At 28.8% G+C, this 21,222-nt stretch overlaps 4 protein-coding genes across 16 annotated transcripts in view; 2 read left to right on the forward strand and 2 right to left on the reverse strand.

Annotated features, from left to right (window-relative positions):
• LOC127070652 (alpha-1,6-mannosyl-glycoprotein 2-beta-N-acetylglucosaminyltransferase) overlaps positions 1-4,684 on the forward strand; it is a 48,651-nt gene extending 43,967 nt beyond the window's left edge. For all 11 annotated transcript variants that reach the window (XM_051008908.1, XM_051008911.1, XM_051008906.1 and 8 more), the window contains one exon: positions 4,164-4,684. The gene's annotated coding sequence lies outside the window, so the exon portion shown is untranslated. The remainder of the gene's footprint in view (positions 1-4,163) is intronic.
• Positions 3,843-5,184, reverse strand: LOC127070673 (protein D2-like). Its single transcript, XM_051008962.1, has 3 exons — positions 5,016-5,184; positions 4,433-4,684; positions 3,843-4,337 (listed from the first exon to the last, which is right to left on the reverse strand). Exons 1-3 carry the CDS (start codon positions 5,038-5,040, stop codon positions 3,985-3,987), a joined length of 630 nt encoding a protein of 209 aa, XP_050864919.1. The 5' UTR covers positions 5,041-5,184; the 3' UTR covers positions 3,843-3,984.
• Positions 5,185-5,783: 599 nt separating this feature from the next.
• Positions 5,784-10,042, forward strand: LOC127070646 (zinc finger CCCH domain-containing protein 14). Its single transcript, XM_051008887.1, has 7 exons — positions 5,784-6,251; positions 6,337-7,995; positions 8,382-8,538; positions 8,602-8,759; positions 8,847-9,141; positions 9,291-9,417; positions 9,546-10,042. The coding sequence occupies exons 1-7, from the start codon at positions 6,213-6,215 to the stop codon at positions 9,778-9,780; spliced, it is 2,670 nt and encodes an 889-aa protein (XP_050864844.1). The 5' UTR covers positions 5,784-6,212; the 3' UTR covers positions 9,781-10,042.
• A 4,875-nt stretch (positions 10,043-14,917) lies between these two features.
• The window catches only part of LOC127070651 (glypican-6), a 265,597-nt gene continuing 259,292 nt past the window's right edge, over positions 14,918-21,222 (reverse strand). For all 3 annotated transcript variants that reach the window (XM_051008900.1, XM_051008899.1, XM_051008901.1), the window contains 6 exons: positions 20,468-20,610; positions 19,944-20,192; positions 18,562-18,730; positions 18,018-18,423; positions 17,294-17,463; positions 14,918-17,010 (listed from right to left, as the gene is read on the reverse strand). In XM_051008900.1, the coding sequence (XP_050864857.1) occupies positions 16,655-17,010; positions 17,294-17,463; positions 18,018-18,423; positions 18,562-18,730; positions 19,944-20,192; positions 20,468-20,610 (1,493 nt within the window). In that variant the 3' untranslated portion in view covers positions 14,918-16,654. The remainder of the gene's footprint in view (positions 17,011-17,293; positions 17,464-18,017; positions 18,424-18,561; positions 18,731-19,943; positions 20,193-20,467; positions 20,611-21,222) is intronic.

The raw sequence follows: 21,222 nt of genomic DNA on the forward strand, positions 1-21,222 counted from the left end.
GAAAAAGTGAGAAGATTAACGTGGGAGAGAGAGAGAGAGAGACGATTTTCTAAAAATTTATGCAACTGCTTCTTTTTATTACTAAATATGATCTTGATGAGAGTAACAAATATTTTTCTTATATATTAAAAAAAGAAACGATTATACCACGTTAACATTAGATTTAGCATTTTATTTTACTTTTTAATATGTTGCAAAAGAAAAGAATATGTTGAAAACGAAAGGGAACGAAACAAAAAAAAATATAAAAGAAAAACGTTTGACCTTTGAAAAAATAGCAACTTTTTTTTTTGAAACGTTTACATTTATGAAAACTGTAATAATACGTATACGTACGTTATCAGATATTTTGTTAGAGATATATCACGTATATGTAATTTTTGAAAAATCTTTCTAATTGTTTATGCAAATATTATAAATATTTGTCGTGCCTAAAAATATGCAACCATTCGTACATCGTCGATAATGTCACTTAAGAGCACCATCTATTAGTAAAAAATTGAAACTAATCCTTTTTTTTACTGATAGTTTGATATAAATAATATTTCAGTTTTTATTACATATGTTTAAAAAAACACACACGCATACACGTATGTATGTATATATATATATATAAGTATATATAGGATGTTCCGTTTATCTCGAAAAAAAAATGGGATATTTCGTGAAGTATTGAATTTACAAAAAAAAAAGTTATTTTTTACGAATTTATGTGATATTAAAGAACACATTATATGGCGCCATTTTTTTTTTTTTACAAATCGAATGTTAGATTTTTTTTTTATTTATTATTGTTTATTGAAACGAATTTTGAAGTGCCATATATAAAGTAATTTATTATAATAAAATATTATAAAATATATTGTAAAGGAATAATCTTGCATCGCCATTAAACCGCATATTATAATCAAGAGATTTGTTTCTTTCTCTATAAACGTGGGACACTGTATATACGTTTGTTTTTATTTTTGTTCGTTCGGACATAATTTAGTCTTACAAATTTCTCGAAGATTAGTTAGACATTGTCTCTGTTGTTGAGTTGTTTAATTCGTAAAAGGTGACCTCTTTTATCACTAACTCGAACGAACTAGTTCGATCGTCTTTTGTTTATTTTATATATAACCTCTAAGTAAAACAAAATCAAGGAGAGCCTGCGTATATATTTCTTCTTAATTTTTAATATTTGAAACGTTTCTTCTTAATTCTTTTATCAGAATGGAACTAATCACGTTTGAAACTTAATTGTGTTTTATTTGACATTGTTGCGTCTATCGTCGAATATTTTAGTGTTTCGTTTAAATTTATTTAAAGCAAATCTATGATATACATTTGTACCTGTGTATACGTCTTTTCTCATAAGAAAGAAATGTGCATTTAACAAACGTAATCGAATTCTATGATCGAATTAATAAATTCATTAAATAATTAATTAAGCAAAGTTAATGAGTTAATAATTATTCTATGGTGTAGTTCCTTCGTGAAACTAATAAATTTATATATTCATATATTCATGATGTAATCTAGAATAATTTTACAAAGTCCATTATTAGAATAATATTTACGAAATAATTCGTCGTAATTATTTATAACAAATATCACGAAGTATAACCATGAATATTTCTAAAATTGTTTTATCAATCGTATTGACGTAATTTTTATTGATAACTATAAATATTATTATATTTTCTTTATCGACATTTAATTTTTATTAAAAACATAACCTCGTTATTTTAAAAATATGAATAGAACATCTGAAAGATTAATAACTAAAATATAGAAGTTATTAGAAGTTAAAAGATAAGAAAGGTAATGTTTCCTTGTTGGAATTGTTTGACTATTATTCAATGATATTAATAAAATTGTAATAAAAATAAATAAATATTTTATTATTACCTTTTCTTTTGATTATCATATATAAACAATTTATGAATTTTTAAAACAATGTTCTTTATTATAAATTTCTACTCATTTTTATACTTGTATAATTTAATATTAGAAAAACAATGAAACTGTATATAAAAAGAATGCGACTTAAATATCTTTTATTTAAATATCTTTTCTTGGTATTCTTATCAGAATATGTAATATCGATGATAGAATCTCATCAAAGTAATAAAGATCTATTTTATTCAATTTCTAAAAAGAGAAAAAACTTATTAATAACTTAATAATATACAAAAAATCATTTGTAGATAATGATATTTCATTCTTCGCAAAATCTAAACCATTTACTAGTAAACTTTAATGAATTATTATTATTCGAGAGAAGTTGCAAAAGAAAGTTTATAGTATAAAAAACTTTAATCTTTCAGTTTTTACAGTACAATGTTATGACCAAAGAATTCAAGAAGAAGAATAAATCTGTGACTCTTCTTTCTTAATAGAATCAAAATAAATTAAACAAATATGAAAAATAAAAATGATTTCAATATTTTCTGATTCAATTGACCAGACGAGTTTTATTTTTGTTGTCAATTTTTTGACAATATAAATATATAAGAAAACATAGAAATTAGACAAAAGTAAGAAAAGATAGAGAAAAATGACCTAGACCTTTTAGAACGATCTATTAATTTGTAAGTTATAGATAAATATAAAGATATGCATCATGGAGAATTAGGAAATTATCTAAACGGATATCGCAATAAAAATATATCGATGTCAATCATAAATAAAAAAAAAATTGTACATGTTAAATAATAAAATCTGTTATTTTTTATTACTACTAATACATATATATATGCAAAAAAAATAAAAATAAATGATTAGAAAAAATAAAACAAATTTCAAAGAGATAAAATTAAAAAAAAAAAGTTTAAAGTTGGATGGGCAGAAAAAACTAAATTACTTTATTGAAAATATGAAATTTTTAATAGAAGAACATAATTTATCAAAAAATAGCATGATTTCGTGTGACACCTCTTATCGCATCATGTGATCCTGATACAAAATTTAATTTATTGGACAAATTTTCACTTTGTTTAGAATTTAGAAATAGAAAAACCAATTTTTTGGAGAAGGAAGATAATGATAAGATTTAATGAAAAATATATTGGATTTCTTTTCACTTTGTCATATAAATTATGTTACAATATAATACGATATATATAATTTAATAAAATATAGCTTATAAAGAATATTATTTTAACAAATAATTTTATATGTGGTTATGTATTCTAAAATAACATTCAATAATATAATGCTTGCGACATATATATTGTAGTTCGCTTAAATTTATTAATCGATAAAAAAAAAAGATCTAGATTCATGATATTTTGTACATTACATAAATAAAAAAATATCTTCTCAAATATTCGAGATTCAAGTAAATTATATTCTTTCTCCGTGATAATGTAATACAAAACATTTTTCTTTTTTTGCTTTAATCAAGTTGAAATTGAAATAATTTGTTGATAATAATTATTATAAATTATCTCTTATTATATTCGAGATTTCTGAAATTATGATAAATTGTAATATACGCATTTTTTATGAAGATATTCATCGTACAATTTTGTATAGTTAGGTTAGGTAAAGTTCCTGTATTTATATGAAATATCCGTGTTCTCTGTTTGAAATATAATGACAAAATATTTCAAATATTACAATTGTCGTCATTTGTAATAATAAGATCTTGTAACAATATTTCTTATTTAATCGAAGACTGAATATTGTATTGGTTCTAACAAATCATGAAGTAAGATGTCCTGAAAATATTGTCGTATTCATTTATATTATTTTTAAAAACAATGTCTTACAAAACAATAACAATTTTGAAACTTCATATTGTTATAAACTCATAACATATAACTATATAAATTAAGAGAAAATAATGACCATACTTGTCTATATTTGATAACTTTATTAAAAACCATAGTACAATACCATTTCTTTATGAACCCTATAGTATATATATATTTCCCTTTATATATTTTATATAAATATTATGACACGACTAAATATTATTTTTGAAAGTAGAATTCTTTAACCACCAAGTTGCTTGTACAAAATTGGTACGTAATCATCGAATTCAGCTTGGTACATGTTTCCAGCAATAGGATCACCAAGATTGTATTTGTTTGCAAACTTCTTAATAGAGAATTTTCCACGATTGTCGCCACTTCTATTCGTTAAACGTTTCTCATCGAAAGTTAATTTCTTAGGTTGCTTATATAAAAGGAAAACATAACGATGAAGGCCAGTTCCTTCTGGCGGACCAGAGCCAACATACTCGGAGAGAGTTTCACCCTTGCTAATGTCAGAGCCTGGTATGTTGGCAACTAGCCAATGATGCCATTCACGGAATTTAGGATCTTTTCTGCTAGGTGCATCGGGATCTATGAAAAAATCAAAATATATATTTAATTTTTTCTTCTCGTAAAACGATTATTATTTTATATTATAATATAAATTAAAATAAATCTAAAGTTACCTGTCATACAAAGAGTATAAAAAGTATTAGCATCGCCAGTCCATTTAACTGTAGGTTGATTCTTAACTTGAGTAGGAGTTAAAACTTTACCAATCTCAACGACGAGATTATTGGGATAGACCACGTCCAATACGGCAGATGGTACCTTATCAATGACGTCGGGAACAACCCCATGTTTCTGCAATTCTCCAGCCATGGAAGACAGCAAACGAATTCCAACTTTAAGGATTGGCTGTTTAGCGACAAAGGAAACTGGAAAAAAGAGAGAAAATCTTTAAAGGAATCTTATCACTTTGACTATTACGAAGCAAATGTTTCCATGATAAAATGAACAAAATCGAGCGTTGTTGACGTTGCTATCAGTTATTATCGTCGCTAACTTCGTCTCTAGAAACGGAAAAAAATTTGCAATTGAAGAAAACTGAAATATCGTACTTCAGCTTGCTTTATTGCTACAAACGCAAATGTAAAAAGACGATCAAATTTTATGTAATCGAGAGACGTAATTTATCAATAATTATCAATAATTATTAAGAATGAATATCTATTTTCTTTTCTTTTTTTTTTTGTTTTTTGTCATTACTTGCGTTCAGAAAAAGCAGTGTCATGATGTGTAACACATACAAATTCGTGCACGTATATGAATGAAAGTATGTCGATCCTTCGAAATAAATCAATTCACTTTATTAAACGTACAAAAGGAGTAACAATTTGCGAACTCGATCGTGTGATGTATGCAAGTACCGGCTAGTAACGGATTGATACACGTAATTATACGAACTTTCACGAGTATAACCGAACGATCACGAACGAGTGTATAGAGATAAAAAATTCACGTTGAAACCAAGTGTGCATTTATAGGTTATAGAAAAATCTAACAAAAGATAGAGGATTAGATATGTGATTAAAAAAATAAATAATTATTATCTGTGTCAAATATGACTGATCGAATAACTCTAAAATCATTTATCATTATACAATTTTTTACAAACTTTTATAAATATTACTCGTTTAATTTGCAGATATCACGAATTATTTCTTTTGATATATAAATATTTACAATTTATAATTTGAAGTGATTTATTTATTAATCGATAATAATAGTCATTTGTATGGTTAATACGTCACTCTTATCAATTGTAAAATCAATATGATAATATAAGAAATTTGATAAAAGTATAATCGTCGATATGTTGTAAGAATAAACGATTAATCTTTATTTTGGATTTGAATTTGTGGCGGGAAATTAATAACTCGTTAAGTTAGCAGTGTGTCCAACTAAATGCGAATATATATGTCTAGATGTTGGAAGCTTGTAGAATATCTTGAATTAAAGTACGGTAGATTATTGTAAACGGTAACCTAAGTTTGATAGATCTGAAACATTAATTTATCGTTGTTGCTCGTATTAAAAAAAAAAACTTTTCCTTTGCAATTTCGTCGATCAATGAATATTTTCTTTCATAATTAAATGGTATACGTCATTGCAGAATGAATTATAAAGCACGATATAGTGATTTTAATGTTGTAATAAAAGTTCCCTGTTCAGTGTAACGATATCTACTTTAGTAAGTATTCCAATTATGATGGAGTTGTATCGCGGAGAGAATCTCAAAGAGACTGTCTGACACAACATGGCAGAGAATATTTTTATCCGATAATAATTCATAATAATTCTAATGCAATCTTGATATATTAAGGAAAAAGAAAAGAAAAGGAAGAAGAAACAAAGTCAAAGCTTTCTGTTTTATTTGAAGTGATATCGATTTAATCAAACAGAATGGATATACGGGGAATCGAAGTAACAAATCAACTTAGAGTAAGTAAAAACCTAAATCCTTATTTCGTTTATATACAATTTCAAATGAATGAATAATTTTTTGATTTTGATTTTCTCCATTTAGAGTGCTATTCGTGCGAAGTTATTAGAGTTAGGAGTACGTTACGATGAGGAATTACCAGATTATATTTTAGTAATGGTAGTGAATAAAAAATCTCGTCAACAAATGCACGAAGATTTGTATTTATTCTTAGAAGAAAGTACGACTCCGTTTGTAGATTGGCTGCACGATCAGGTTTTAAAGAAGCTTCAAAAAGTAACAGTCGCTAAGAAGAAGTCGTCGAGAGAGTTTGTACCGACTGTTATAGTTAAACAAGAAGAAGAAAGGAAGAAAAGGAAAACGTCTACAACATCGTTTTTGGAAGATCAGACGACTGAACAGAATGCGGAGAAGCCTCCTGTTAAAAATATAAAAGATGATAAATCTTTGCATAAACAAGTTGGAAAGACAATCCCGTCAAATCAGACTAATTACGTAAATCACATTAAGGGTTCGGAAAAATGCCCTAAGGCAGCGCATAATGAAAATAAATCTAGCAACGTCTCCACGCCTACAAATCATCAGATACAAGAAAGTAATACTACGAAGGATACTACTTCCACGGAAGCTACGAAATCTGCAGATATTAATAGGAACTCAAAGACAAATAATACTTCAACAAGAAGTTTAAAGAGACCTTTAGAATCGGGAAACGAACATAACGAATCTTCAGAGAAAAAGGATAACGACGGGAAATTAAACAAATCGTTAGAAGAAAATGACAATTCCCCGGAAGACAACGTTAAAAAACTGAAATCTTTTGTAGTCTCGGTCAAAAATCGTCTTGGCGTTGCATCACCGAGAAAGAAATTTGAAATCTACAGAGAAAGAGCGGATAATGAAACACGACACAAACAATTAGATAAACGATTTGATAGAAAACGATTTAATAATAGTCATAACGCAAATTCTCAACGTAATAGAAACTTCGAAATAGAGGAACGTACAAAGAGAAATAGGGAGATAGAGATAAGACAACAAGAAACAGATAGAGTAAACGACATAAAAAGTCGATTGGGTACTATTAGGAATGATCGATCAAACAAAATGCTTGATTTGAAGGATAAAGGAAATTCTAATTTGAAATCAAAGATACCTGAGAAATCAACAGGTAGTGTAAAAGATCGCCTTGGAATTAGCAACGTTCATAGACTTCAGAAATCGGCATTAGAGACGGTAGAATATAAGATTAACAAATGCTTAGAACAAGACCGTAATACTTTAACGAGCAACAAGAATATAAAAACTAGACTAGGACCGTTAAAAAATAATTTCAAACCAGTAATCTCTAAAAATTATTCGAATCCACTTATTCAACCTTCTCATGGTAGCGAAGATGATCCTTCGCAAGTACCTATCGGAGCAGAATTAAACGATGAAGTGGATGAAGTAAACGCTGGTCCTCTTAAATCTCATATAATAGCTGTAAAGAAATCTACACCGCCAAAGACTGAAAAAAAAAGAATTAAAGCCATAGAGAAAGTTAATAAAAAGATATCAAATAATATGGACGATGAAGAAATCGAAGACGCTAAGCTTCCAAGTAAAGTTATTGTGACTCCAAGACCTTTGAAGCCTTTGCAGCCACTACAGAAACGTGCGACACAATCATTGTTGCTAAGAGCAGTTGCAGAAGCCAATCAATCGGTCGTCAAACAGAAGAATCCAGAACCATGTTTATTGGTATGTATAACGAAATAACGATTAATCTTTTGTTTTAGTAATTCTTGTTTGAGAGGATACCCCAAACTGATTACAATTTTTTATTTATGTTCTGTAGCTGTTTAATTACTGATTACTTGATATGAAGACAAATCAAGAGTCCAACATTTCTAAAAAAAGTGCTCAAAAATATGAATGGTATAGTTCTTGTAATGAGTGTAAATTTAAGGGTCATAATGATAAAAATGAATTGCACTGTATAGTTAGGAAGGAAAGGAAATAAAATTCTACCTGTTTAAGTTTTTCTATTTTATTTGTAACGCTATATATACGAGACAAAATTGTTTCAGCATCAAATTTTGATGTATTAAGATATTATCATTTAATTAAAGAATCACTTTTGATAGGAGAAGAAACCAGTTTTGAAGCGTCTTAGGCCAGCTCCGTCGAGGGAATTAAGCCAAAGTTTGTCTGTACGTTTTAATGCTAATAAGAGGCTAGTCATGGAGAAAATTCAAGTCGAATTAAATACAACGGACTCTGTGGAATCGGAGCCTAAACCTTGTAAGTTTTTGGAATTATAATAGTAAAAATTATTATAATACATATGTCTCTTAAATTACATAGATATGCCACACGTCACCGATGAGCATATGGGAGTGGTGATGTCTCTATTCCAAAGAAGCGATAACAACCAAAAGTTTTTAGTTACTTTAAATGGATATAATAATAATCTCGCAAAAGAGAAAGCTATTTCCGACGATGAAGAACGCTTAGAAATGGAGGTAAATAAAAATAGATCGGTTATCTTCGGTATGAATTATTATCGGTACTTGGATATTTCTTATTTCTTTCTTTTTCTTATTTATCAGGTAAACGAGGACGATGAAATGGCACTTTTAACGGTACAGAACGATACACTTGGACAAAGTGATTCGGAATCAAATGTTTTACGAATAACCGAGGTGGACGATGATGGTGACTCGATTATAAAAGACATAAACGAAGAGAACAATGAAAATTGTAACACAGAAAATGTAGACGCCGTTGAGAGTATACCAACAAAAAGAAGAAAACTAAGTCCGATAGTATATAACAGATCTCATTCACCGAGTCCAGTAGAAGTAAAGTCTACAATGATATATGGTAGCGTAACAACAACTAAACGTACGTACAATTCTATTATTACGTTTCAATGACAATAACGATGATCGATAATTATCATGTTTCTCCTTCATTGTTATTATCATTACCTTCTTTTTTTTTTTTTTTTTTTTTTTTTTTTTTTAATTTTTTTTTCTCCTTTACCTAAATAGACAAGAGACCGAACGTAGAGAGCGGTGTATCTACGGTGATCGATAAATCAAAAGAGAAATGTCGATATTGGCCTAATTGCACTCTTGGAAACAAGTGTGCATTTATGCATCCTGCTGTCATGTGCAGGTAAATAAATAAATATCATTAAGAAGAATGTTTATTAAATATCGATAAGTTAATTTGAATTAATGAAATTTGAAGAAAATGATAAAATATTTAACGAAACTATTTTTAATCGATATTGCCGTTCACAGTGCATTCCCAGCGTGCAAGTTTGGAGATAAATGCGCATACAAGCATCCAAAGTGCAAGTTTGGATTATCTTGTACAAAATTAGGATGTGTATTTTCGCATCCCACTCAACAATGCAAATATCATCCTTTCTGTAACAAACCTGCTTGTCCGTATTCGCATCCTGTAGCGCATACTGCGCTAACGTCAGAAGCTAATACACAGAGAGCAAAGTTTACATGGCGAAGAAGCGACTGAAGAAACACTTGTTAGATCTTTATAGATCTTATTATGGATTTAATTGTACATATTTTTCAGTTCGTTCAATATGATTGATGAATGAGTAAACTATTGTCACTTTGTACAGAGAATGAGATAAGAGAGAAAGTAAGAGAGAGAAAGAAAGATAGATAGAGAGAGAGAGAGAGAGAGAGAGAGAGAGAGAGAGAGAGAGAGAGAGAGAGAGAGAGAGAGAGAGAGAGAGAGAGAGAGAGAGAGAGAAAGAGAGAAAGAAAGAGAAATATCATAGAAATTTAGTAGTTATGTTGTAAACTAAAGAAACAAAATATTTAAGCCGAAAAATTAGTGTTCAAGTCTTTCACGATTTATCTACATTATTATACGTATTATATATACATATTATATGTATATATATATATGTGCGTGTGTGTGAACGTCGATATATATATATATATATATATAGAACACAGCATATTAAGAAGCAATTTGCATTTGTTAAATACACATCTCGTTTTTCATCGAAACTCCGATGAAAATATTGAAATATTGGGCAATATTGAATTTATTTAATAATTAACGATTAAAATAAATATCGTCGAACACACATTGTGGTCGTTACTATGACACAGAAAGTAGTATATTGAAGATTTAGAATTAAAGAAAAAAAAAAAAAAAGAAAAAGAAGATGGATCGCTTACTGTACACACGCATACGCAAATACAACAGACAGATACACACACACACATAAAGTTGTGAAATTTAAATTAATATATATATATATACTACGTCACGTTGCAGAATTAATCGAATGCAGTAATGACGTGTATGTGTGTGTGAAAGAAAAAAATTAATTTGCATCGTGAAGAACGATATCGATGTAAAAGTGTAATAAGAAATATGTCGGCGAATAATATTATACTATGAATAATTTTTTTCATCGCTAATACGTCATACCTATTACTACTACTATTTAAAAGTTATTATTTCGAATATAATAGTTTCGAGTTAAAGTTTATCAAAGTCTTTAACGTTTAATTACACTAATCTTCTTATTAACGATCGTTATTAGTTTCTATTGCATTAAATAGTGAGATTTAGGAAATAGAGGATAGAGATTGGAACGATTTACTTCTATGTATTTGTATCACTTCCTAATTATTATCGTATATATATATTTTATATATATAAAATATATATATATATATATATATGCATAGAATTGAAATACCCGGCACTTCATTCCTCAGCGGACCAGAGAACAATTGTCTTGAAAAAAATATGTAAAGTATTAAAAAAATAAATCGTACATATGCAAATAAGAGATATAAAAATGTAGATGATATTAATTTACACGGTTATCTATTATCTCTATCTATTTATTTCTTTTATTATGAATTCTTTTGCGAATTTGTCCGATTAAAGATCGCTATATTTCTTTTCCCTTAAAAAAAAAAAGAAGAATGGCGAAGAATGAAAGAAAAGAAAAAGCGAGATAGCAAAAAGAAGAAAGAAAAAAAAAAGAAATAGAAAAGAACGTACTGACGAACGTGAAACACACCATAAATATTATAAACGATATGAGAAGGGTGGTTCTTCGAATATTGAAATTTATTACATTACGTTTGGTCGTTAAATAAAAAAATTTCATATACATGGCAAGTATGTACGTACATTGAAAAAAGATCTATCGAAGAACTTTCTCTCGATGATTTTACACAGATAGGAAAAGGTTTCGAGTACATGTCCGCAATCGTAATTGGAGATAATAATAACAACAATAATAATAATAATAATAATAGTGCGTTTGGTCGTTTTTAATTATGAACAAACAAAACTATTAATTGATTCGAGGAATGATTTATTCGCATCGGCGAATTTTATTAGATCGAAAGTTTTTATAAATGAAACGAGTAAAAAAAAAAGAAAAAAGAAAAAAATTGTGGAAAAAGAAAACGATCCGAGACGTGTGTTATTATGTATACGTATTTATTTTTATATTTGTTTCTCGCTCGAATTCAATCGATGATAATTAATCAAATTTTCATCGATAGTAATAATCGTCGTTCTCTTTTTCTTTCTTTTTTGTTTATTTATCTTTTTTTTCTTTTCTTTTTTCGCTTCTTACTTTTTATTTTATTTTATTTTATTTTATTTTATTTTATTTTATTTTTGTTGGAAAGTGACGTACACCGTCGCCCTTATCATTAATTACGTTAACAGGTTGCGTATGTATATATGTACGTATGTATGTATGTATGTAGGTATTTAGATATGGTTGAATCTTATGGTGTCTGTATGTATTCTTTCGAATATTAGATTAGCATATGAACGACGAAGGAGATCACAAATAACTATACGGAATAGAACATAGAAAAAAAAAATCAATGATCCGATACAATTATCAAAAATGATCTCGCGATAAGAATCATCACGGTAAAAATTTTTCCATTATTATCATTATCATTATTATTATTATTATTATTATTATTATTATTATTATTATTATTATTATCATCATCATCATCATCATCATCATCATCATCATCATTACTATTATTATGATTATATTATATGATTATTATTACTATTATTATTATTATTATTATTATTTCTTTTTTATATTTCCTTTTTTATTGTATTTTATTTATCCTTTCTTTTTACCCCATGATTTTCTCTCTCTCTCTCTCTCTCTCTCTTTTTCTTTCTCTCTCTCGCTCGCTCTCGTAATGATTCATATCGAACGGACGTCAAATGATTAATAAATCTATCATACTTGTAATGTTAACTGTGTCTGTAAACGTAAAAAGTTCTATATAAGTACTGTATACATAAAACGTATATAATATCCTAAACGCGTTGTAATCTATTTTATTCGCGATAGAGATTAGAAGTTGTTCATTGATATTTTATTATTCATTTTTCCTTCTCTTCTCCTCTTCCTTATTTTTCTTACACTTGTTGTCTCTATGTTGTTGTTGTTGTTGTTGTTGTTGTGTTATTATTATTTTTGTTGCTGGTAAACTCATTAAAACGCGAGTTCAATTAAGAGCATCGTCACTTGAGGCTTGTTTGGATTTTTCAATCACATATACATATATATATACGCGCGCGCGCGTGTGTGTTATGTGTTTGTTTAAATGCATACGCTCGTTCTTTTATTATATATTCTTTTTTCTTTTTTTACCTTATTTTCTTTTTTTAAATGCATAAATTCGATCGTGACACCGTATAAATTCTATTATGTTGTCAAGTTCTGGAAAAAAAAGAAAAAAAAAAAAAAGTTCGATAAATCGATAATTGCACGCACAACATTCATTCTATCTCTTTCTCTCTCCCTCTCTCTCTCTCTCTCTCTCTTTCTCTCTTTATAATTGTCAATTCTTTTTTAATAATCATATATCTCGTATATAAATCTACTTTATTAGTATTTTTTATTTATTTACTTTGTTGTTATTATTATTATTATTATTATTATGATTATTACTATTACTATTATTAATATTAATATTAATATTATTATTATTACTATTTTTTTTTTTTTTTAACGCACTGAGCAATCAATGTTCGGCAAATATTTCATTCAATCGATGATTAACGATTATCGTTTGAAATATTTCATTGTTATAACAACGTCATTGAATCGTTATAATGAAATCGTTATTAATTGTTATTATTAATTGAATTAAATATTGCCTAACAGTTGGTACTTAGAGGGGGCACTTCGAGAAATCCTTCTTTCTTTTTTCTTAGTTTGTTTTAATCTCTCTCTCTCTCTCGCTCTCTCTCTCTCTCTCTCTCTCTCTCTCTCTATCTCTCTCTCTCTCTCTCTCTCTCAAAACGTTACACACAATCATCTCTCATATATTTTCTCACACGCATTTTTATTTTTTTCCTTCGTTTAAACGTGATAACACACACATTAATTCATTACACTCACTTATCTACGTACTTAATTATTTGTGGATCATTAAGGAGAACACAAATTTGTTTTCCCAAAGGCTTAACAATTTTTGTCAAAAGTTCCTTTTTTCTTTTTTCTTTTTTTTTTTATTTATTTATTATTATTATTTTTTTTTTTTACTTTCACATTCGATTCGTCTCAATAGCGCGACGAAAAAGAGAAAAGAGAAAATAATGAAATTCATTATTTTCGAAAGCACTTCTTGCTTGAACCTCTCGTTTTTTCAGCGTTGAATTTTATAAATGACATTAGAAATCTTTCTTGGAAGAAATTCAGAGAAGAGAGAGAGAGAGAGAGAAAAAAAAGAAAAAGAAAAAATTAGGAACGTCGTTTTTACATTAAATACAATTTAATTAATAAATTTGTATACCATGGTTTACTGCCGCCAACAAATACACATACATACATACATACATACATACATACATACATACATATATATATGTATGTATGTATCTATACCCCATAAAAAGAGTAATTTTATCAAAAATTTTATAATAATATGATCGTTATATAAAAGATCTTCCTACGACAACCCTGTTCCTATTTGGTGCATTGACGCACAATATTTTCTTTATCTTTCTTTTTTTTTCCTTTTTTTTTTGTTTTCTTTTTTTGCTTTTTAAAATTTTCTCATCAATTATTCTCGCAAAAGAAATGAGAAAAGAAGTAATACACCGCGCGTACCTGTAATATTCCTTCTACTTATTCATTTAGATATGTTTCGTTAAAATTAACAAAAGTGGTTTCGATCAATTAAAATTCGCAAAAAAGGTATTATACTTACATACATATACACATACACGTATACACACACGCACACACACACATACATATACATATAAATAAATAAATATATATATATGTGTGTGTGTGTGTACGTGTTGGTACAAACCTATTACGCACGCTTTATTTCCGTTCAATAAAATATTTCGAACGTAATATATAACTTTATATTAATTTAATTACATATATATATATAATATATAATATAATATATATAATATAATAATATATTATAATTACAAATAATTATTTAGTTCGTTAGCATTATTAGTTCTATAATATTTTCACTAGATTTGTAAAATGTCCCTTTCTTTCTTCTTCTTCTTCTTTTTCTTCTTCTTCCTCTTTTCTATTTTCTTTTTTTATTTCTTTTTCATTTTATTCCATTTTACTTCACTTTATTTTTACTTTACTTTACTTTACTTTATTTTATTTTATTTTATTTTATTTTCGATTCGCGCGTTACAGCGAAGAAGGAAATTTAGCGCGTTCAAGTACGAAACGTGAAGTCATTGGCCGAGATGATTGAGCTCGATTAATTTTGATTTTATCACAGGAGCTAACTTTTCAGCCTTTTCAGCAGCACGTCGGACTTTGCGCCATATTTATTTTTTTTTTCTTTTTCCCTTTTCTTTTCCCTTTCCTTTTTCTTTCTATTTCTATTTCTATTTTGTATTTCTTTCTTTCTTGCTTTCTTTCTTTCTTTCTTTCTTTCATTTTCTTTCCTTTCACTTCCTCTTTTTTCTCTCTTTTCTCTTCTCGACACAATCGTTCGAATTTGCACGCAGCTTCGTTTCTTTAATAATTCGATACTTCGATTACGTTTCTTCACGTCGCGATAACACGTAATTTTCTATACGAGAAGAAAGAAAGAAAGAAAGAAAGAAACGAAGAAACAAAAAAGAAAAAAATAACACCAAAAAAAAAAAAGGAAGAAGAAGAAAAAGAAGGAAAGAAAAGGAAAAAAAGAGAACACACGGGAAACTACCTTAACGAGGACGAGTTTAGATTTTCATTAAAAAGAAAGAAAGAAAGAAAGAAAGAAAAAGAAGAAAGAAAAAAGAAAGAAAGTAAACAAAAATAAAGAGAAAGAAAAAGAAAAAAGAGATAAAATAAAATAATAATAATAATAATAGTAGTAATATGTAACTTGTAATATGAAAAAGTTTCTTCTTTATTTTCTCTCTATTTTCTAACACATTCTCTTTCGATCTAACTCGATGAAATATATCGGTCAAAACCCCGTAGTAGTTAACGAAGTTCGAAGAGGGTGGGAGTGTTGTGAGAGGGTGGGATGAAGGGAGTTGATAAGGAAGATAAAAAAAAGAACCTTTCCCAAAAAAAGAGGAAAAAAAAAGAAAAAAAAAACAGTTTGGATCGGTCAAGTAATAGTAGTAGTAGTAGTAGTAGTAGTAGTAGTAGCAGTAGTAATAGTAATAGTAGTAGTATAGTAGTAGTAATAGTAGTAGCAGTATAGTAGTAATGTAGTAGAACTCATGCTTTGGAGAGTTCAATGCCGTCGCGAGACATAAATTCGTATACTCGTTCGGTTCGATCGAAGCTTTACACGATTTACAATACAAAGTAGGATGATAGTACATTTGATCGAAGCATTCACATAATGTAGATTGTAAAGGAGACTCTTGAAAGAGATATAGATCTATTGATCGATCACGAACATAAACGTCTATATATATATATAAGAAAGAGAGTATCGTTTCATAAGTGTCTCTAGAACCGTAATAAAATAAAATAAAATAAAATAAAATAAAATAAAATTAAAAAAAAAAGAAAAGGAAAAAGAGAAAAAAGGGGGTGATAGTGGATGAAAAAAATAAAAGAAAAAAAACTCGAACTTCACTCGTTTTATCATCGTTTATCAACGAATATTGACGAAATTTTTTCGTCACTCAAGGATTATCAGTTTTACGACGTTCACGAGGGTTTTGGAAAAGGGTGGTTGGGAGAATAAAAGGGTGGTTGTTGTTGTAGTTAGGCAAGGTTCTGATTTAGGAGAATGTGGGTAGGAGTTAAATCGTCGTTCATCGAATGAAAAAGAGTTTATCGTTCTCCCACGAACACAGACATGAGAGAGAAGATATTTACACTGTAGTACACTACTGGATCGATAATAATGCCGTATGATCACAGCCACTCGGTGAGACATCCACCAAACCACATAACGACGATCGGCACCAAATACGTTGTCAATGCTCGTGACAATGATATTTTTTGTCTGCTAGCTCCACTAACGTCAACCGTAGACGTTGTATTATTGCCACCATGTTTCTTGACATTATCGTTTGTATTTGGCTTGGTCTCTGAATCTATCTTCGTTGGTACTTCTTCTGGACCTTTATTAGGTGTTGCTTGTTTCGGTGGTTGTTCTGGAGACGTATGATCACCACCATAACCCGATCCTTCGTCAACGAAATGATTCTCGTTGTCTATACCACCTGAACCATCACCTGAACCACTTCCGGATCCGTACCACGTTTCCTCTGAAATATTCAACAAAATTATCCAAAATATTATCAATAAAGTAATAATACAAGTATAATATAAATTATAAGAAATAATACAACATGATATAATAAAATTTAAAAAAAGAAGTATAGATGGGAATGTATACTTTGCTTTTTTTTTTTGGTTTTTTTAGAATGGATAGTTTAGTCATATAGATTTAGGATGATTTTAATTGATCTCGTTAGGAATTGATTTATTATCGAAGAAACGAAAAGTTTCTGTTATTGATTTATATATGTTATTGATTAATTAATTTACCTGTATCTATCCAATCGACGTCTTGACCATTGAACGCGGATCTAAGCCTATTCGTTATCGTCGTTAATGCAAATATTTGATCTCTGACGATCGTAGGCCTTGGTCCGCTACTTCGTACTTCCGGATTTAATGGTTGCGTCTCTCCGTCCGAAGATACCGGATATATATATCTACGAATATTAATAATAAACTTAATAATAAATTTCATTGTTAATTAATTAGCATTGTTTTAGTTCAAATGAAACTAGTAGTATTTTTATATAAATGGAATGTGATCTTGATTGAGATTCCATTTAGCTTCGATTTCTTTTTCTCTCTTTTTTTTTTTCACTCTTTTGACAAAATTATTAAAATCATTTTTTTAAATTTGATCTTGTCGTCTATCTATTCTTACAAATATATGTATATGTATATATATTTTTTGAATATCGATTAAATTAATAATATAGCAAAGTTTTAAAAAAAGAAAAATAAAATGAAATAAATAAATAAAAGACAAAAATAATGAGCCGTCGCTCTCCCACATATATCTACATTGATTTCATTTCACTTGCAAAAAATTGAATTTATTTCCAATAACATACACGCACAAACAAATTTATATATTTATAAATATATATATATATTTCAACAAAAAATATATACATACATACATACATATTAAAATATACATATATATATTTTTTTCAAAATATATATACAAAAAACAAAAATGCAAACTTACTTATCAACGTGGGTGCCATTCCAACATTCCTTTGTATTACTAGGTGGTTGGACTAAACCATCATTGCACAGCTGATACGGTAGATAGACCCAGAACTGTCGAGAATCTCTCACCCTCTGTCGTATCTCTTTGACGAGCTTGTCCAATATCGCAGCGGTTGAGGAACGATCCTCGGCCGACGTTTCCTGATCGAAGTTCAACGATTCAAGTTCCAATTCTCTGTTATCTCTACGTCTTCGTCTACCCAAGACAGGACGTCCGCAACCGGTGAATATCCTTTGCGAGACGTCGCTACTGCTCTCTTGAAAGTTCATTATCGCTTCCGATATCTTTAAGTTTATTGGTTTCATCAACATCTCTATGTTGAACGGACCCAGTAAACGATCGGCTACTTTGTCGAAGGCCTCTATTTTTATCAAACAAATAAAAGAATGAGATTGAAAAATTCGATGGAATCGAGAAATCTGATTGCGAGATAATTTTATTTTTCTTTACAAGAAAATAATGAGTAGAATGGTTAGAATAGGATGATCGTTTTACTGACCGACAAATTGATTCCATTCGCCGTCAAGCGCCACGTGCTGTGCTAAACACCCCTTCATTACGTTAGTACACATGTCGCCGCAAGCCAACACCTTCCCTGCGATACCGCTGCACGAGAGACAGGCTGTCATTCTTGTCAACGCCGCAGCACATTCTGCTGATGATTTCAACTACGAATATATAGATTATATATATATATATATATATATATATATATATATATATATATATATATGTACATTTACTGACAAAACTTAAGAAACGAAATAATAGTTCGGCCATTTTTATATATTCTTTATCATTCGAATTACATTGGTCGAAATTAAAAATAGCATAATGAGATAACACTTCATAAACATATCAATAAATAATATTTCTTTTCTTTTCTTTTCTTTTCTTTTTTTTTTTCGAATATACATGCATAAAGATTGTAATTAGTATTATATCGAACATCGAAACAACAACTGGCGTGATCAAAGTTAAGAAACATAGATAAATTTTATTATATAACGTATTTGAACGAAAATTAATCAAATCAAATTATGATGTAGTCATTTAATAAGACGTTCGATAATTGTTGGATTTAGTGATAACTGTAGCATATCTGCGTGACATTGATTCGATTAATTCATTGAGCACAAAACTCGATCGATATTCTGCTCATATTTTTGCAATTTTTTGCATTAATTCTTCTTTATTGGCGATAGAATAATTTTATAATCGACGTTTAATGTAATTCCATAAACGTTCGAACGGATTTAAGTTTGGTGATTGATTTGGTCATTTAATTACATCAACACTTTCTTCCGCAAGAAATGTCCTTAATTAATTTAGAAGAATGCGTTTTGGGTAATTTTTTCATTAACAAATGATAGCATATGATTTTATAATATATCACGATACACAAATCTATTCGTTGTTTCTATTATTCGTATCAACGAATCAAAACTGTTACGAGAAAAACGATTAATCGTTTGATTTTCAACATAATATTAACTGTAGTTTTTATACGTGCATAATATTGAAAAAACAAATATTATTTATTGGTGTATAGAAATGTTGCAAAGATAAAGAATATATAAAAATGAGCGAACGATTACTCTATTTTTTAACTTTGATCAATAAGTGTATATATAATTATCAAGAGAATAACAAATAATCGATGAATGTGTATCATCGATATGAATTCATGATTAAATCTTTCGTTTGCTTTAGAACATTTATTAGAAAGAATAAAAGGCTTAAACAAAATAGAAAAGAAGAAAGGAGAAACAATTTTCTGTAAAAAAAAATTTTTATTTGCAAGAACTTGAATTTATTCGTAATGAAATTTTTTTTTTTTATTTTTATAATTATCGAGATAATAAGTAACTTCGTTTTTACCGTTTGCATGTTCTTCAGAACGTCAGCAGCGACTGTTAGAGCTTGACTGAAAGCTCTAGTCGAAACGAACGATCTTTTTATTTGAACGCTGAGTTTTTGAGGTACGTCACCGAACGGCCTCATTTCCTTCATATGATCGCCCACACATTCCAAATACTTATCGTCGAACTTATATTGACTGTTCAACACGGTGAACATTTTTTGATAAAGCGTATTGAAGAAATTGTCCATCGTGTCGTCCAGATTCACCTGTGAAAAGAATAAAAAGAAAGATAACGCTTCAATTAATTTAACTTCTTTCAAACGATTATTTTATTCGATCGATAAACTTTTTTATTAATTACAAATTTTGCGAATTTTACTTCAAAAGCTGTCTTTTTTTTTTTGTTTTTTATTTTAAATACAAATTTTTTATTATTATTATCGTCATCGTAGTCATCAAACAAATTAAAAATGAATAATATTTTTCAAGTAAATATATACCAATATTTACGAAAAAATATATATAAACAAAGCAAACTTACCGTTCCTTTAGCATAATAATTCTCAAGTTCTTTAAAGAGATCCGTGAAGACGTAAGCATTTTGTTCATACAAAATCCCATAGGTTTTCTTGAACATCTCGTGGAAGCCTCTCTTGCTGGTCGCCAAAAGCTCCTTGAAGAAACCTGCGAACGACAGATAAGATAATAAACAAAAAGATAAACAAACGCACAAAACAAAAATACAAAAAAAAAACCAGAGCAATTAAAAAAGAAAAGAGAAAAAAAATTATATAAGCCAACAAAATTATTAATAAATAAAATCCTCTCTTTGAATTCGTCGTTGAACGGTGTAGATTAGATCACGAGTATAAAAAAAAAAAGAAAAAGAAAAAGAATATTAGAAAAATACATAGAGAAAGAGAGAGAGAGAGAGAGAGAGAGAGAGAGAGAATTAAATTAAAAAAATTGTCCTTGGAATTTAACTTATTAGTTTCTTCTCGATGTCCAATTTGATCTACCTTTCTCGTTTCTTTTTCTCCGTTTCTTTTCTCTCTCTCTCTCTCTCTTTTCTTTTTGTATCATCGTCTTTTGCCAGTTCCTCTTTTCTCCACCAACCCACCCCGTTCTATCCATCCCTCCCCCCAGTCCGAACCCCTTGAAAAGGGAGCAATTAACGCGAGGAAATCGTTCGTCTGCGGCGTTTCTTCTTACTCCTTCTTGGACGAGCTCGTAAAAATGGCACGATCGACGCGATAGGTATGGATCGACGGTTGATGAAACGGAGGGATGAAAAGG

The sequence above is a fragment of the Vespula vulgaris genome, chromosome 19, assembly GCF_905475345.1.
Source record: "Vespula vulgaris chromosome 19, iyVesVulg1.1, whole genome shotgun sequence".
Taxonomy (NCBI): domain Eukaryota; kingdom Metazoa; phylum Arthropoda; class Insecta; order Hymenoptera; family Vespidae; genus Vespula; species Vespula vulgaris.

Excerpts from the sequence above, each read along its gene's own strand:
- LOC127070673 (XM_051008962.1), bottom strand. The coding sequence starts at position 5,040 with ATGACACTGCTTTTTCTGAACGCAA. Across the intron at positions 4,685-5,015 it reads ACTGCTTTTTCTGAACGCAA|TTTCCTTTGTCGCTAAACAG; the intron begins GTAATGACAAAA and ends TCTTTTTTCCAG. Across the intron at positions 4,338-4,432 it reads TTATACTCTTTGTATGACAG|ATCCCGATGCACCTAGCAGA; the intron begins GTAACTTTAGAT and ends ATTTTTTCATAG.
- LOC127070646 (XM_051008887.1), top strand. The coding sequence starts at position 6,213 with ATGGATATACGGGGAATCGAAGTAACAAATCAACTTAGA. Across the intron at positions 6,252-6,336 it reads AAGTAACAAATCAACTTAGA|AGTGCTATTCGTGCGAAGTT; the intron begins GTAAGTAAAAAC and ends TTCTCCATTTAG. Across the intron at positions 8,539-8,601 it reads GGAATCGGAGCCTAAACCTT|ATATGCCACACGTCACCGAT; the intron begins GTAAGTTTTTGG and ends TAAATTACATAG.